The 18,313-nt window shown below is 41.8% G+C and overlaps 2 protein-coding genes across 3 annotated transcripts in view; one reads left to right on the forward strand and one right to left on the reverse strand.

The window, feature by feature from the left end:
- SYN3 (synapsin III) overlaps nt 1-18,313 on the forward strand; it is a 183,621-nt gene that overhangs the window by 65,436 nt on the left and 99,872 nt on the right. The window lies entirely within an intron of this gene.
- Nucleotides 1-18,313, reverse strand: part of TIMP3 (TIMP metallopeptidase inhibitor 3) — a 37,092-nt gene that overhangs the window by 4,547 nt on the left and 14,232 nt on the right. The window contains exons 2-4 of the mRNA XM_014876970.2: nt 7,252-7,334; nt 1,260-1,371; nt 441-562 (exon numbers count right to left, since the gene is read on the reverse strand). Of these exons, the coding sequence (XP_014732456.1) occupies nt 441-562; nt 1,260-1,371; nt 7,252-7,334 (317 nt within the window). The remainder of the gene's footprint in view (nt 1-440; nt 563-1,259; nt 1,372-7,251; nt 7,335-18,313) is intronic.

Below are 18,313 nucleotides of genomic sequence, written 5' to 3' on the forward strand. Positions count from 1 at the left end.
GTCAAAAGGGCTTTTCAGGTGCAGAAAAGTTGAGCTTATGTCTATGTTTTTGCAGGCCTGACGCCGTGTGCAAAAGTCTTAGTTCCAGTGCCAGGCTGTAGGGTTTTTAAGTACGGAAAATGTTTACACAGGAAAAAAGCTTGACATCTCTTGCCAAGCGTTTGGTGCCTGATTTCATTCACCTGCAAATGATTCTGCATAGATTCTGAAAGTCTTCTCCAACCCTAATTAACTCCGACAGGATATTAAAGGCATAGACTTTATTTGATTGTCTCTTCTCTGGTCTCAACACTAAAAATGAACTTTACTTCTTCTCTGTAAAAATGGTTGTCCTCCTTTTCTCTTCCTGGCCATTCTCTGGCATCATTGAGTATTACCAGCCAGGAGAAACAGAGTTCTTGGGCTTGAATGTCTGAATGCCACCTCAGAGACACACATACCTTGCAGCCACAGCCCAGGTGATAACGGTGGTTCAGTCCTTTGCGCTGGGACAGAGTCAGCCGGTCCCATTTCTCATACCAGTTGCACAGGCCAGTGTAAACCTTCCCCTCATACACCCGGCCTTGAAAACAGACATGGTCACAAGTTAGCACGTCTCAGCTCAAGCACTTCTCTCGTTTCCTGACATTGCTAATGCTCTCAATATGTTTGGCTTCAGCCATTGCTCAGCAAATGCTTTCTTTTTATTAACTGGTTCAGGAATCTCTGGCCAGCAAGATAACAGCACTTCTGAAAGTCAGGAGTGTTGTGCCAGCTGAGAGCACCTCCAACAACATGCAGGTTAGTAACGAGCAGCTGTCCAGCTCCTCTGAACAACAGAGCAAGTGAACTGACACCTTCCCTAGAAACAAGACTTTGCAACTGCCACATGTCCATCCCCCTGCATCCCCCCATCTCAGCAGCCTGCATTTCTCCAGCTCATTCCAAAAACGACTTTCCATTTCTGACACAGCCTAGTAACACCCAGTTCCCTGTGACAGACATGCCAGCTCAGGTATACATTGAGAGCCATGAACTGTCATACAACATACTTGTCACAGCATGCCTGGGTATAAGATACAGTTTAGGAAAGAGAGGGACATCTAAAGAGCGAAGTGACTCTCAGAGTCATTCAGAGTACTGAACACCAGAATACTGTTGGCCACCTTAACACTTAGGAAAGGGTCTACAGAGCTGTATACATCACTGCCTGTGTCCTTAGCAGGTATATGTATAAAACAGAAGAGCTTTTGCTTAGGGAAAAGTATAAGGTCCTTTACCTGTAATCAGATATTGGTACTTGTTGACCTCCAGCTTGACTCCACAAAGACTCTCAGAGGCTTCTGTGTAGATGTACTGAACATGTGGCATTATTTGGAAGCCCCTGTACATCTAGAGAAAGAATACAAACACTTTAAGTCATCTTAAGGAGACAAATTTCACTTAAGGTTCTTTACAATCTACAATTCCTAGTTTTTGGTGGTAAGCAATAAGTTTTCTGGCTTTTACATGAATGAAGGAATAATGACACTGGCTCGACTCCCTACTGGATCTGCTGGTAAAGCAGAAAAACCACCTGCTAATAAGCCATTGCAATTCAGCACAGGGACCAGTTTTTCCCATTCATATTAGTTCCAGTGGCACAGACTGAACAAAGCGCCAATGCTACAGGCTCTGCCAACATCCTGAAATTTTTTTCCCCTTATAAAGGTCATAATTAGGGAGAAATAAAATTCGTTCAAGCTTGGAATCTTTCTCCTCTATGTGAGTTAAACAATTTCTTCCAAACTAAGGGGTTTTTCTTTTAAACAATTACCCTATTTTCCAGTGTTGTTGCTGTAGGTTTCAAACCTTTGGCGCTTGAGCTAAGTCATCAAGCCAGACACCTCTTTCTCAAACGTGTAGCACACGCTGCTCCTGCTGACCTCAGCAAAGACTTAATGTTTCTCTAACTCAATGAATGCAGACATTGAATCCTACACCATCTTCTAAAATTAGCCCAGTACTGATGGGCACCATAAAGAAAATATCATGTATACATAATTCCTCTACACTCCTCCTTCTTCATAATCTTTCTTCCAGCTCAGTTTAATCGAAACATGAGCCCACAGATACACTGGCAGTTGGATTCAGTCAGAAATTAGCACATGTCCCCATCTGACCTGGCCTTACTGCTGCAGTTTAGAGAAACTCATGCCCACCTGTTAGCAGCATAATGAAGTCTTTGCATAGCAATGAAACAACCACTACATGTGTACATTGGACCCATTAAACATATCTTATTTTTGAAACACAGAGGATTATTTTCCTGAGAATTTCATCTTTAAAATTTATCTTTTCAAAGCATTCAGTCACTCTTTTTGTTTGCCAACTCCATGAATGGCCAATATTTAGAAGTAAAATAAGAAACAATACAAGTCAGAGGGAATCAGTTTCCTAGGATTTCCCAGCCTATCCTTTTCTCTCTCATCTTTACTGATAGATAGATACTGATAGATAGCACATTCACATTCAGTTTAGTAAGTATAAGTTATTTAGGCAAAAGAGGACCAAAAAATCCCAAACAATCCCAAAGCTATAGATCCTTGCTGCTGTGTCACCCAAGCTGTAGAATTCTTCTCCAGGCTGCATCCTAATCCCTAAAGTCCCCTATTACCCCCGTATTTCACCATTCCCCCACCTCCTTTAAAAGCAAATATTTTTCTTTCTGAAAGAACATCTGTTAATTTAACAGACTTTATGCTTGGCCTAAATACTTGATATAAAACCATAAATAATTACTACTAGTTCTGCTATGCTGAGAGGCCAAATTATCTTTGGAGCATCTACGGAATGTCAGCCAGGTGAGTTTTTTTCTCCTCAGATAGATTTCCCTAATCAGCATGGTCTTATAACAGTGTCACAACTCAGTAACAGTACTTTCTTTTATACCCAGCTAACATGCAAGGAAAGTATATTTAAAAATTAATCTTACTGTATCAACAAAAACTCACAGATCATACTTGAAATACAACATTGTTTCTGTAAGTGGCCAAAGTCTTTCAATGGATACGGGAGAAGTGAACTTTACCTAATCTCTGCTTTATCCCTGCAAATTTTTTTGGTATTGGATGACCTACTCAGATTTTCCAATCCAATCAACCCAGATGAAGATCTAGATTCTGGCGCAAGCATCCAGTCCCTCCGTGGATGAGTTATTCATCCCTCAGCACACTTTTTTTCCTTGTATCCCAAGGGTACTGTGAGGAAAGGCACATAGAATAAAGGTCACGTGTCCAGACCCCTTTCTAGTGGATGTCACACCAAGAAGCTCAGATAACAGTATCTAAGCAGATAAAACTAGCTAAGATAACAGCTGGGGCTGCCCAGTCCCTCCAGGCAGTGCATTATCAACACTGCAGAGAGCTGCACACTGTGCATGGCAGAGCAAGAGATCTGTCACTCACAGTGCCGAGCTCCCAGTCATGTTGGGCTAATTAGGTATCTGTTATAAGGTCTGTATGTGGGCAGGCACACTTGGAGACCTTTCTTCCTCTTGCCTACAGGGCTGTGAACTACATTAATCATTCCCCTGGGAAGCTGCTCAGGTCCTTCCTACAGGACTGTTACAGTCATCACTTTTTGCATCTTCTGAGCCATCAAGCCCAACGTGACTGTCTAGGAAGTAGCCAGTGATGCTGACCTGGGGCTTGTTTTTCAGCTCCCAAACCTAATTTCCTGTTCACATTGCCATCAGGGCCACCGCTGTCAGGGCTGCTACAGAAAGCATGCTCAGCCTCCCAAAAAGCACTTCCACTCAGCCCTCAGTGACCCACATCAATGGCAGCCACTGCCACGCTGGCTGAACCCATGTTGGGGTAGACAGGACCTCCCACACCCTCTGATGACTGAACAAAATTCACCAGGATGACCTTGGCTCTCAGGAAAGGAAAAAGAAAGCTGGGCAAGGGAGAATCTTCTACAGATGTCTACTGTTAGAACAAATAAAACAATACCTTGAGCATTATTTTTGGATATACAAAGTGTCTTGCAAGTGCTGTTAGACCACTCAGAGGAAACCCATTCATAAAGCCAGCTTTTCTCCTAACCACTACCCTCAGTTCTCCTGTCCCCACGAATTTTTGTGTATTTTTGGAAACATAATAACAGGGAATAAAGTATTAGCAAGCATGACATGGTGATGTCTGCTAGTGCTGCTCTATTTCCATCTGTGTCAGCATTCCCCTTAGTAGCCCCCATATCACCTCAGAAATGCACAGGCAAATCTTGTGGTAGTTCCTGCTGCTTAAACGCCTTCACCCTGTAAAACTGCTCATGATGTTCCTCCCTCTATCCCTCCCATGTGAGGTTGCACTAGATACCAAGAGCTGGGAATCACACCTTGCCTAACCCTCAGCTACCTAAAATATAGGAAATTCACAGGAATTAGGCATACTCTCTAGTCAAATGCCAAGAACAGACACCTCCAGAACAACTCAGCCCATCCTAAAATAGCTGCCTACAACTTGTGTACTAAATTACACTTTGGTGGTTCCTCTCTCTACCCATTGACAATCAAGAGAGCTGGAAAGACTCAACATCTCATTTTAGTCTGTCTAAAATTAAACTAAATTAATCCTACCCCACCTCTTTCCTCTTGGGACTATCACATTTCCCCCCACAGACTCATTTTACAGATAAGCAACAAACTAAGGAAAGTCTCCTTGCTTCTGGCAGCCTGTGTAGGGTGCTGCCATGGTCAACCAGGACTGTTTGTGCTCACGGAGGAGAAATATCTTATCTCCTTGTTTCCTTTGCAGTTTCCTGAAATAGGCTTGGGCCATTCTCAGAATGCACTTGCAAGATCACAGAACACATAGGGGTTAGATCAGTCCTGTGCAGATTTATGACATGTGATCTCAAAGTATTCTTATATTATTTGAGAAAGCAGTGGGGAGAGGCAGAGGTTGCTTGGAAAAGCACAAGGCCTCTTCAGATAACAAATCTGAACTCCAGAAAGCCTGGCACTGTTCTGTCTCTGTGGGCTGACCTTGTGCTCCAGTCCAGGCCTCAAGCTGGTTTAGTTGTGAAATGCAGCAATGAGTTCAGGAATGTTAGTGAGATCAAGAATCTTACCCAGCAAAGAATTATGGAGACGGTTTGTTGCCCTTTAAGGCTTTCAATGCTTTCCACAGGCAATTCAGCACACACTGATAGACTAAATGGCTTGTTTATTTTTCACCTGCAGGTGCAGAAGGGTCTATGCAGACTGACATTTTAGTTTTATCTTCAGAGTTGTTCCCATGCAGCTGTGCAGAGCCATAGGCCTCCTTAGTTCTCTTTTCAGCAGGAGGACAGTCAGCTTTCATTGGAGCAAGCAAGGGAGAAATTTGCTGCGTCACTCTGAACTCCCCCACTGTACGGATCTAAATCTCTCTTTATACCCAAGTCTCTAAGCTCAGCAGAAAGACAGCAGGGTTTCCAAAGAAGACACTTGGTTTGTTTGTTTGTTTATAAAGAGCTATGTCCGGACATTCCAGTCCTACTACTGAGCACTTTGCTTCAGGTTCCTTCCTGCCAAAGGTCACAGTCAAATGTCCAGTGCATCATCCCACCAGCCCACCATCTAAACAGCAGACAAGAGCAGTCTGACCAACACACAATTTCCTCTTTAAAAATCCCTCTTGCTTTTGTTGGACACATTACTTCCTAACAAAACACTGTGGAAATGGTCCTGCAGAAAGGCCCTGTGCTGCAGAACAACCCAATGAAAACAGCCAGGACAGGCTCAGGTGTTTTATTTAGTTAGAAGAGGGGCAATGTGGTAAAGGGTAGTAGTTCATTTCAGGGTCTACCATTATTCTAGATCACTGTTCATAGTCATATGTTAGACAGGAAGCATCAAACTCTTGGCACTGAGAAGGAGGAAAATTAGTGGTACTGGACAGACCAAGATCAAATCAGAAAGACAAGCTGATGAAGCTACTGCAGCATGTGGGCACTGAGTAGTTTTGTGAAGCAGGGTACACTTGCTGAACTGGAGAGTGACAAAACTGGAGAAGAACCTCACAGAGTGCTGCAAGTCTGATGAGGTCAACAGCCATAAAAAAAGTGTCAGTGTTGTCTCATTATTGCCAATACAACCAGTTGCCTTTTTTTTTATTATTTTTTTTTACAAATATGTATTTCCTTTGGAATCCTGTAGAGAAATTTTTAAGGTTAAGGAAGTCAACAAGCCCAGCAAATCACATCCTCTTATTCAAAGTGCAGGCATTCCAGTCCTGTGGAAGAGCCATGCCAGGACCAGATTTGGCTACGTTCATGGTTTTGCGACAGCTTATGAAACAGGCTTTGCATCTCCTCCTCCCCGCTTTCGTGCTTAGCTATAAACTGCCTTATAAAGAGAGTTACTGTTACAAGGCAGGCAAGTGACTGGTTTTTTCTGAACCTTTACTTTGTCTAATATGTTTCAGATTTCTGCAGTCTCTGCCAAGCTTTTCCATTCCCTTTCTTTTTTTTTTTTTTCCTAAAGACATAAACCAGTCTTATGACTGGAATGGCATTGCCAAGAAAAACAATCTAAGACTGATTTTTAGCATTACATAACAAGGGGGCAGTTTAAGAAAAAAACCCAAGTCCAAAGCAGCAGGTTGAGTGAAGTTTATGCAGCAAAAAATTAGAGCTCAGAAGAAAGAAACTAAAGAAATCAAGCTACTGGTGTTGTTCTACTTCTTTTCATCTCTCAATCAATACTTCCCAACTCTTCTAAGCTGACAATATTTAAAAGTTATAATGCTCCGTTTAGCTTTATATAAAGACTTCACTATATGATTTTCATTTGTTTAGTACATGGAAAAAATGTCATAACCCTAACTAGTGGTCATAAAGAAAGCAAGGAAAGAAGAGAAGCGAGCACTCTCCCAAGGCTGGCAGACCCCCCACCATAATTTCCTTCTTGGATTTAATGAAAGTGCTGCATGGAAAAGCATTTCTGTGCATGTTGAACACAAAACATGTCTTCAGTACCTAGAGAAGACCATCTGGCATATTTTACTACCAGAAATCTTAAGATAATGGAAGAATTCAGGTATTTAGTGCTGTATGGCAGGAATGATCTCCTCCTGCTCCTTTCCCTTCTTCAGGCAAATTTCTACCAGTTTCTGGTTTCCTTCAATTCTGTCGGGCCAGTACAAAAAGTGGAGGTGCTGTTAAGTCTGCAAAGTGTTTGTTGTTACATGTGAATTAGATTCCTTACCATATATACTAGCCCGTGGGAAATGCCTGCAAACATACCTTCATCTGCTTGACCGTGTATCGCATCGTTCCAAAGGGTCCATCTTTCATGAGCTTCTTCCCCACCACTTTAGCTCGGATCACTGTCAGAAGGGAGGAAAAAATACAGCAAATTATAGACAACTTTACACAACATTTATGCTATACCTTCTCCTTAAACCCGCCCCCACAAAACTGTTTAGATAAATTATCCTGTAAAGTAAACAAACTCCAGGCCAACTTTCCTCTCAATTTATTCTAGATCTCACACATAGTGAAGGCATGTAAAATGGGATGGCAAAGCAGGTGTTTATTTAGAGGAAATCCAGTGTGAAGAATAAGAACAAGCATTATTTGTGGTTAAGTCTCACTGAAATCTGCAGAACAGACTGTAGCTGGGACCAAGACAGATTAAAATCTTTGCACCAAGCCAAGTTTGTAATGTCTTAACTCTCAACATACAGGACGATGTTCAATAGGACACTACTTTTGAATTGCTCTTTGTGTGCCCAATGCAGCTTCTGTTTCCCAATAATAATAACAACTCAGTACAGGGCACTAGAAATCCCCTATCTGGGATTTCACTACAGCTGTCACCTTTGAGGTACCACAAAACTAAGAAATGCTCCCTTGAACAAACAGCTACTGTACAAAACCAGGTTATTCAGCAACCATCAAATGCCCAGTGAAAGGTGCCAGGCCAGCCAGAAGTCACCTGGAAGACAAACTAAAGCTGACCCATCAGTTCTTATGTACACTGCACTGCATTTCCTCATGGATACCAAGGAGCAGTGTGTTCTCTGTGGCACAGGTACTGCCACAGTACCACAGATGCACCACAGCAATGTCAACTGAGCCCAAGCCAACACAGATAAGGATTTTGAGGTCCCACAGATAAGGACTTCTTTTGATCTAGTGGGAAGTTCACAGTCAGTGCTTAATGAAGGGCTTTCTTGCTCATCCATTTTTGGGGCATTCCACACACACACAAAAGAAAATTTTAAAAACTGTTCTATCGATCCTCTGAAAAAGTTCTGCTCATCTCAGCAGGGAAGCAAAGCTCAGGGACAGGGCAGGCATTATCCATTTTAATCTATCACAGAAAACCAAAAAAAAATGCAGGGAGGTGTAGAAAGGAGACAAATAGGTAGAAGCAGGAAAACACAGTGAGTTATTTGCATTACAGCACTACCTAACAGCATCAACAAAGTTCAGGGGTATGTTTTGCTGAATATAAAGGACATTAAACAAGCATCTTGTCACATCTTATTTAGATTTCAAATCTGTAAAAGTCCACTGAAAGGAATGGGGAAAAGAGAAGACTAAGATTTCTTTCACTACCTAGATCCAACTAAGGTGGCAAAAAGCTTGTCCCAGCTTTCAAAATAATCTGAAGAACAGATTTAAAGGAACAGATAAGTCTGGTTTTACACATCAGTCCCTGGACCTTGTTCCACAAGGGTGGTGTGAAATGAAGACAAATCCACTCTGCTCTGATTTATATCCTGGGCTTTAGCCAGACTTGTCAAAGAAATTTTAAACTAGGTAAGACAGTCCTGGCTTTGATTCAAAGAACCAACAAAACCTTCATTCATTGAGTGTAAAACTTCAATTTTTTCGAAAGTTCTATTTCCCAATGGCAGTAAAAGCAATTTTATTGATTCTTCTATTTAACAAGTTGTTCCGACTTCAATTTACTCTCATCTTCAAACTTTCGTAGCTATATTGAACCGTGTACTTGAGGACTGCAAATATCCTTAAAGAACTAGCTCCTTCCACTTGCTGCCCCCAACCACCAGAACCACCAGCAAAGCTACAGAAACCAGACTGTCCAAGGGTCAGTGAGAAAGAATACAAATCCTTGAGGCTTTGTGAATTCCAGGACAGCTCACTAACACTGGAGTCTAGAGCAGAGAGTGTCAAAAGTCTTATCTTCATCTGCTGATATACTGAAATTGAAAAAACTGGTGTTTGCCCAACACATCTAAAACCAACAAAAAAATCTTATATCTTATTGACAATGACAAGAAATATACTAAAAAGCAGTATTACAAAATGCTAGGGTTTCCAAACCAGAACACAGTTAGCATATAAGATCACAAGCACATTCTTAGTTGCTGACAAAATACCTAAAAAAACCCATTTTCTTCATGTATTTCACTCCTAGCTTGTCATTCCTTTGACTTCTAGTTAGGGTGTCACAGCTATTTCAGACAGAAGCTTTGATTTATGGACTAATCAACAGCTTCACCAAATATTCAAAATGCGTTACCTCCACTAGGACGTAAGAGCATTCTGATTTCAACTAATAATGCCCTTGCAAACAAGTAGAAGTGTCTGTATTTTCCTGTTATTGTTCCCCAATAAAGCTGGAGAAGAACCATCCTAGCAAATTCACCTAGAAAAGCCATGAGAAACCTTAGTGTGGGCTGTCATTTCAAGCCTTTTGTAAGAGAGTCAAGCCTTCTGTTTTTCAGAGAAGTCTCCTTTATGATTCCAATGGTAATGTTTCTAGCTAAGTTCTTTTCTTTACTGAAGACCTAGAAATAAAAAAAGAACCCATCCTACATAACTTTTCCCATATTAAAGGAAAAATCAAGCTGTTATCCAAGTAGCAGAGGATATTCCAAGTCTATCACCTGTAATTTGTGAGGTTAAATTCCCATCCCTGAGGATGAGATGCCTCTGAGCCACTGAAGAGAAATGCTGGATGGACAGAACTGCTCAGAGGTTGCTCTCCCATGCTTACCTACAACCCCCTAAGGCTGCACAGGCGAGAGCCACTTGTACACGTTGCTCAGAGCAGAGCTCCAAGCTGCACATCCACAGCCACGTTTCCCAGTCCCTATCTCTGCTCCTTCAAACCACCACTCCCCAGTTATATGGCTGTGCCACTCTTCATACCTGGCCAGAAAATAAAGAACATTGCTCCTGACTGAGCAGGGGCCAGGCACACTTGCCAGAGGAACTTTTCAGCCTCTGCGTATTATCTGAAATTTACAGCATTTCTGTTGCAAATTCAGTCCATGGTAAGTTAACAAAGTCGACTGTTTACTGCTGCAGACTCCTACTTCTTGAGCAGAATGAGGCAAAAGGTGCTGTGACTGCTCTCCTGAGCTCCTCCCTTCTCCTTGAAGCTCTATTACAGTCCTGCTATTACTGATGGGAAACTTTATCCCACACAAGTGGTCACCAAAATAGCTGCATATTTTTAAACCACAATTCCTTTGAAGCACTGCCTATGAAAATACTCCAAGATGAATGTTTCTCAGTACTTTGGGGTTTCAGGTCAGGTCACTTTGTGGGACTGGAGCAGTTGGCAAGGTCTCATGAGTGATTCGTAATTATTTATGAAAAGCTAAATTAGACAAGGATATAAATCTTGGTAAGATAAGCATGGCAGCCATGCCATGATACAAGGAGAAGAAAACATATGTAGTGCTTCTCAACATTTGACATGATTAAAAAATTGAGGGAGGAAACGTCCCCTCAAGAAAGGAAGGAAACCAGGCTTTTAGTTGATATTCTAAAAAAAAAAAAAAAAAAAAACATGAAAATAATAACCTGCTGTGTTTGAGTGTTCAAGAAATGCGTCTAAGAATGTATCGCAAAGTACTTATCTCCTTTCCCTGCCCTTTTTGTGTTTTTTGTTTGGATTTGGTTTTTTTTTAATGCAAACTAGCTTGGTAGTTAGGAAAACAGAGATGGCTCAGATTTGCCAGTATAGTGCCAGCAGCTACTGGTTTGTGTTTTCCAGGCATCTCTAGCATGGTACAAACTGTCTGCAGGTGCAAGAATACATATAAATACAGACAAAAATCACCTACATCTTTTCCAAATGTCATTGGATGAGGTCCTATAAAGGCAAACAAATCAGAATGGACATATGAGAGAAAGTGACCTTTTATTTGCCCATATGTATACATATCTAACTCAAGTACTCTCTAACTTATCACCTACTCTGTAGCCACTTTCTCAAGGATTCAAGAGAGAATAGGCCTAAAGGCAAGATATGAAGCAGGAGAGATGGCAGAAGGAATTTTTTTCACGAGTCAAGGAGCAGAAAAACAGGCAATGAGAGATTAAGATATGCACTTGCCAAGCTGAGGAAACAACACGGTGAAAAGACTTGTAGCTACCATGTAATTCCATCCAGGCACACAGTAATTACTACATGTGTGGTAGGACTGACAAGCAACATCAAATGCTGCTATCCAGCCCGCGTCCTTTATCGGGACCAGCCACTAGATGGTGACCCTGTCCCAAATCTTACCTTCCCCTGATGACAGGGCAGCGGTGCAGACCCAGGCTAACACCACCAATCCCAGCTGCTTGCTCAACTGCACCATGAGAACCAGATGCTTTCATGCAAGTGGACTGGTTGTCATCCATAAACAGCATTTTAAATGGAGGCACACCCTTCAGAGACCAGGATTTGCTCCAAACCCATTTCCCTTGTGACCAATTACCATGAATAGCTCAGGAGGGTAACAACTGCTAGACTTCTCATTATTGTTTCAAGGATTTATTTTATTGGTGTGCAATATGGGTAATTTTAAGTGAGAGCTTTAGCTGAAATGCATGGTCACTGCATTTAAGTGAGTGAACGATGTGGAGGACTCATTGTTTACTAATGGAGACACACGGGACAAGTTATTCTCCCAGGCCATTCTCTGACATCCAAATAGTGTCTAAATAAAATATATAGGGAGCAGCAACGTGACTGGGAGGCTGAAGAAAAGCTCCTTCTGTCCTGAGGCCACTGACTACACCAACACTTAAAAACACTGCTTTAACACCAGACACATGGCATGCCAAGGAGGATGGTTGCCATTTTATTCATCCAAAGGCTATACAAGATTTCACTTCCAAGAGCAATTTACTGAGACCCTTTTATCAGCTTTACTAGCAGCTCTCTCATTTGATGTGCCTCACAAGAACTCCTTTCTGTGCTGGTACATGCTGGAGGGCTCACATCACACAGGGCTAAGGCAGTTGATATGTTTTAGACTCCTGAGAATACCTAGCACACTACTGAAATATTAGTATCATTTATGGGGGTGTCCCCTAACGTGGTCAAAACAGGATGCTTTTACACACTGATTTTCTAGCACTGGTGCTGATGGTGCTGCTAAAATGGAATTGCTGTCTCCCTTGGTCACTCTCACATTCCTTTTCCCACTCCCTCGGCTGATCTGTTAGCAATTACTACCAACACTTGGCTGCCCTAAAACCAGAGGACCATAACTAAATGTGGATTGTGTCCTTTGAACTGGAAGTATGGCCCAACTGTATGCAGCCTCTTGGGAGGCTCTATTAAATTGCCTGGCAGCTGCAGGCTCCTATGAGCAGCAAGTAGCTGGTGCCTGCTTTAGGAGGGGAAGGAGATAGCACCCCTTCACCTATTCCTCCACTTCCACAGGAAAGCAGAGCAGAGAGGTAAATACTGATTACAGCAGGGGATTAATGAAGAGGGGGGGAAAAAAATCAGAAGCCTCCAGCCAGTTTGATGACCTCTTAGTACTGAAAGTTGCCTTCTTCTCCATAACCAAAACAGAATTCTTTTACAAATCAGAGTGTTGTATTTGAAAGCTTCTTGCAAAGCACAAAAAGGCTGAAGAAATACCACGGAGGAGCTTTCTTTTGCCTCATTCCATCATGACCTTCATGGAAAGCCAAAAAAGGCAAAACAAACCCCTTTTGCTTTGTCTTTGAAGAAGTCAAATCCAGCTGTGCAGGTACAGAGCACCACCAAAGAACATCAAGGAAGCAAAAAAAAAAAAAAGGTAGTGAAGTTAAGAGGTTCACTGATGGTTGCCTTCCTCTCATACCCTGACTGACAAACTAATTCTTATTATTGACACTCCAAATCCTGACTCCTCATCTTTTCAAAATGTTCTCAGGAGAAAGAACACCTTTTCAACACCATTCACCTCTGCCAGTCAGTTGCCACATAAATATTACATTGTAAAGGACGTGTTTACATCAGCAAGTGTGCTGGTTACTAACAATGAAAGTCTAAATAAAAACAGGAAAGCAAGACAGATAACTTTCCTTCCTCTGTTCTAACTGGAATTATGACATTTACTTTTGGCCTTTGTTTTACAGAGCCAAAAAAACTTCCCATGTCTGTGGCACGGCAAGTCTGTTTGAAGGCCACCCCAAAAAAAGTGGAAGGCAATTAAATGGGTTTGCCCAGGCCTAAGCTCCATCTAAAACACCTGATCACAATTACACTTGCTAAATATTAACCACATTTCCCATCCCTGCAGATTTCCTTGCCACAGAGTCTGTTTGCACAACATGCTGTGCTGCTTGATTTCTAACACTGCAAAATAAGGAGTGATACAATTTTTTCATACAAGACTTTGATTGTGTCAGACCTGCCATCACCTCAAAAAGTACAAACTGCTCTAGGAGGGCTTTACTTAGGAGAAAGTTAATCCTTCCAACAAGACAATAAATTAAAGAAACAAGGCTGCATAAAACAACCAAGCAGAACTTGGTTACTGCTTGGCATTTTACCTGTAGCTTATTAACTGGATACAAGCTTTGTGATGGCAGCAGTATCTAGCATTTTTCTCCCTCCCTATATGGTGCATCTGATCCTATAGAAGTCCAAGCACCCTTTGAAATATATTAGAGAGAAACAAGAGATCCCTATAAAATGAGAACCTGCAAATTCTCTTTTGGACATTTCTTTCAAGTTCCTATATGCAACTTGGTCAAAGACTCTTCAACTGCCCAGCACTGCCCCTGCATTTAACTCCTCATGTTTGTTCCCCTGCTTCCCCATCATACACACTGTTGGGAAGATAGAGGGAAGACTGAATGGAGAAGGAAGAATGGATGAATCTAAAATGCATTTATAGCCATTTAGAAGATCCAAGTAGAATCTCTTAGATCCATATGTAGATGTTAGTACATAGAAAAACTAGCTTCACTAAACTCAGTGAAGCCAGGTAGACATAAGAGATTAGCTAGATCAGGCACAGAGTTGAGTTACTGGAGTTACATGCATTGCTGGGTTAGTCCCATAGCTTGCATCAACAAAACATTCTAGGTTTGCTATAGATCTAAGCAGACTCTGCAGACTATGTAATGAGCATGCCTACAGCATTGAGAACTCTCTGGTAAAATAAGAGGAAACAATGTTATTCCTGCCAAGTAGACATTTTTCTGTCTCCCCGTTGGCAGGCTTTTTTTTACTTTCCACCTATATTTTATAACTCGTCACTATAAGCTGAATTCAGGCTAAAGGCAGTAGATTCAAAATAAAGGCAATAGGCAAGAATCAGAGAAAAGAAAGGAAAATTATACAAGTGGAGGGAGGGGAAAGGAGTGCCTCATGTACAGAGCACAGTAGAGGCATCTCACATCTCTCTCCATGGAGTGTTTTCAGCAGAGAGCATTTTGCTTCATTCTGTGTCTCTGACAACTGCCAAAGGCAGAAATGCTTTCAGCCAAGGTTAGCAGTGTTGGAAAGATGGTTGTCAAAACCAACACAAAAAAGCACTTCCAAAGCCAGCTTACAACAGTGGATAAAAATAACAAGCATATGACTCAGAGCAATACTCGGCTCAAAACACCTTTTCCGTTTCCTTTTGTCTACATACAATTGGTGCAATAGAATAAGACTTAGTTCAGCCCTCCCTTCCAGATCAAGTACTTCTCGACACAGTACATAGAGGACCAGGGGAAGCCAGGCTGAGACAAGGCTCTGATTTCCCACAGTTCTTTGGAATTGTTCAAAGGAGCCACAAGGTCTAAGCTTTCCACTCAGAGAATATGGCAGAGCTGATGTGAGACCAATTAGGGGCAAATGGAAACCATATGCGATTTTAATGAAACAAGAAGCTGGTGCACATAACTTACTGCTGCAGGAGCATTTACTGCCTGAAAGGAATGTGCATCTGGCATTGATCGTTTCCCAACCCATCTAGTGAGCAGTAACATGGAAAGCAAATTGGAGCATATGATGAGAGATGAATTGCCTAAAGAATACAGTTAGGGGAGCAGCCTCTGCAAGGAGAAAACATGTCCTTTGCCTGTGATTGAGTGATACAGCTATAAGTGAGGCTGATCTTCCATTTCCACAGATCACGATGATAAACTGCAAGAACGAGTGCTAAAGTGATTAAAATGGATCAAGTGATATTTTTAAGAACCTACTACAATCACAGAAATCCCATTCTGATTCACATGGGGCAGACTTTTTCTCTCTTGAGGCCATGGGCACTCCTTAAAGAACAAAGTACTGTTGAAACTAAACAAGGGTAATACAGTCTTCAAATGATGTTGCTTTCTGGTGTACATCAAAATGGGTACACAATGAGATTTCAGGTTGAAGAGGCAGTGTAGACACATCCTTTTGATTTTTTTTTTACTTTTTTATTAATTCACTATAAATTACCCAGGAAGTTTCAGTTCTGCTGAGAAAGGGAAGTCCCCAGCCAGCCAAGTCATAGATAAGTTGCTTTACTGGGCTATGGTCATTTCTTCTGTAGGCTGATGTTTTGCAGCTTGATATCAGGTTTCAGAACAAATCCACTGTCTCCACTAAGCAGCCAAGAGATGGCTCCTATACATCAAAGAGGAGGTGAGGGAAGATGCTCTGATCCAGCACTTGACCAGTGAATGCCCAGGGATTGAACCTGGCAGATGTTACTTCGCATTTCAAGTAAAAATGAGACTTCTGCAAAACCAGACACATAGAATGGCATGTCTTTGCTCCTTAGTGCTAGATTTCCCTTGGGGTATAACCAGAGCTAAAAAGCATCATAAATTCATCACAGTATTTTTTAAGGATGCAATAGAAAAATTTTTGAGCCAAATTAGTCCTTCTTAACCCACTGTGCAATTCACAAACCCTCTGGGCACCAGATCCAAACATTTCAACAGGAGGAAGAGGAGGAGGAAAGACAGTTCTGCTAAAGAGAACATCTGAAGGCAGTTTTCATCTATGCATTAGAGCCCATGTAAACCTTTCAAAAGAGGGATTATCAAAAGCCACAGGCCTGGACACTCCCTGCTTCATCAGCTTACTTCAGAGGACTCTCTCTGCTTCACCACCTTGCCCATCTGGGATGGGTGCCAGCATTCTGCGGGGAGGCTGCACTCCGCTGATCACATGGTTTATGTTCAATTTTGCACGTAGGAGCTAGAGAGGAAGAACTGTTTGGGAACGTATAGATTTCAAGGGTACTGGGTGGGCCTGCAAATGCCTTCCTGCATTACAAAACTTGCACTAAACTGACAGGCTAAGCACCTGTCCACATCAGAGAGGTACACATATTTAACCAGGTCAGGCCTACATGTGCTGCTCTGCCACTCCTATTCACACTGGGCTTGACAGAACCTAGTATTTGATCTGCCAGACCCTGGAATTAAACCTACATTCAAACCATTTCCCCAGTGAAAAGAGTATCTTTGCCCACCATTCTTGAGACATCATCAACTGTTCTGAAGCTGCCAGCATCTGCAGACTGTTGACATACACTGAACACGTCCAAGACACTGTTCTGGTTATATCACAATGCTTAAGGAATTTGCTAATTGCCCATTTCATCAATGTCTGTGATGAAATCACAGTAATTATTACGATATAGCTGATCTTAGGTACATGAAGAATTTTACCCTGGAGTCTGAGCACCATGTAAAGCCTTAGGTATAGCACTCAGATCCTGATTTATTGTTCATTAAAGCACGTAGGACACCTCCCTGAGTCCTGAGTGAGCCTTGCATACCACAGTTCCCAGCAGCCTACAGGTCAAGGTTAGGACAATACCAGGGCAATTTGACTAATTTGCCTGCATATTCAGAACTTCCCAGAAGTCCATGTAGTGCCCTGTCATAACTGCATTCCAAAGCATCATCCTTTATTTTTCACCTTAGAGGCCTGAAGAACTCAGTGTTGCTTTCTTGTGGAAATCAGGTAAAAAAAACAACCAACCAACCAAAAAAAAAAAAAAAAAAAAAACAAAAAACCGAAACAACAACAACAAAACTAAACCACTGATTCTTTACATGAGCAACACAAATACTGCACACTCTGGCTCTGAAAACAGGATTGTCTCTCTGCAATGACACAGAGCACAGACAGCAGAAAAGGTAGATAGCCAATGGCCTTCCTTCTTCAAACAGTTTGCTCAAACTCCCTGACTGTCCTACTGACAGACTAGCCTAAGGTGCTCCATGGAAACTGCATCGCTTTCTTCTACTACCCAAACTTTCTTCATACACTTCATGTCCATGAACAATGCAGTAGACCATAATCAAAATGGATTTCCAGAAGTAGTGTACCATTACTCGGATGCTTATATACATCCTTGGTGCTCCCAATGACACATTAATGAGTTATGATGCTTAGCCAGACTTGTGTAAGCACAGAGAACACACTGAATGGTTAATAGTGCCTGTATACCACCAAGTTGACTTCTTTTTTTGCACAACATATACTTACACTAATTAAAAACTAACCATGTTTTATTCTTAGACAGTACTGCTAATAAGTGGATTTTAAATGGAAATGCCCAAGTCTGACCATATGAATCTCACGGAGATTCACTCTGAAGTGAATGCACCAGTCACTTAGTTCATCTGTGCTACCGGAGTTTTACAGCTTCTGAAAGAATTCTTACTGAAAACTTCCATAAATTTCCAGTTTGAGGGAGGCAAGCTTGCATTCCCATATCACTTCTTAGGTGTCCTTGTAACTTTTTATAAAAAAACCTAAAGGTCATAAGATATGGTTGGATAATCATTTCACAGCTGCCCTGGCACAGTGATGGCTATTTTTGAATGCTCTAAGGCCCATTAACTGTTTGGGAGGCAGAAGTTCTCTGGATCCTGCAGTGCTGAATGTTTACAGAGAAGGGTAATCATTTCCAGGGTATCCACCGAGCCTGACTGTTTCCTGCCTGTCTAGGTCTCCTCAGACATTGCTGTAAAAGGACTATTTTGGCAAAGTAATGAACCACACTCCCAAGAGCCAGCTTTTAGGGCTGGAGTTCAGCTCGCACCTGGAACACAGGTGTAAACTTGTTTAAACATTGATAGGGAGGGAACTAACAGAAATACAAGG

This window comes from Sturnus vulgaris, chromosome 5 (assembly GCF_052056855.1).
Source record: "Sturnus vulgaris isolate bStuVul1 chromosome 5, bStuVul1.hap1, whole genome shotgun sequence".
NCBI classification, from domain to species: Eukaryota; Metazoa; Chordata; class Aves; order Passeriformes; family Sturnidae; genus Sturnus; species Sturnus vulgaris.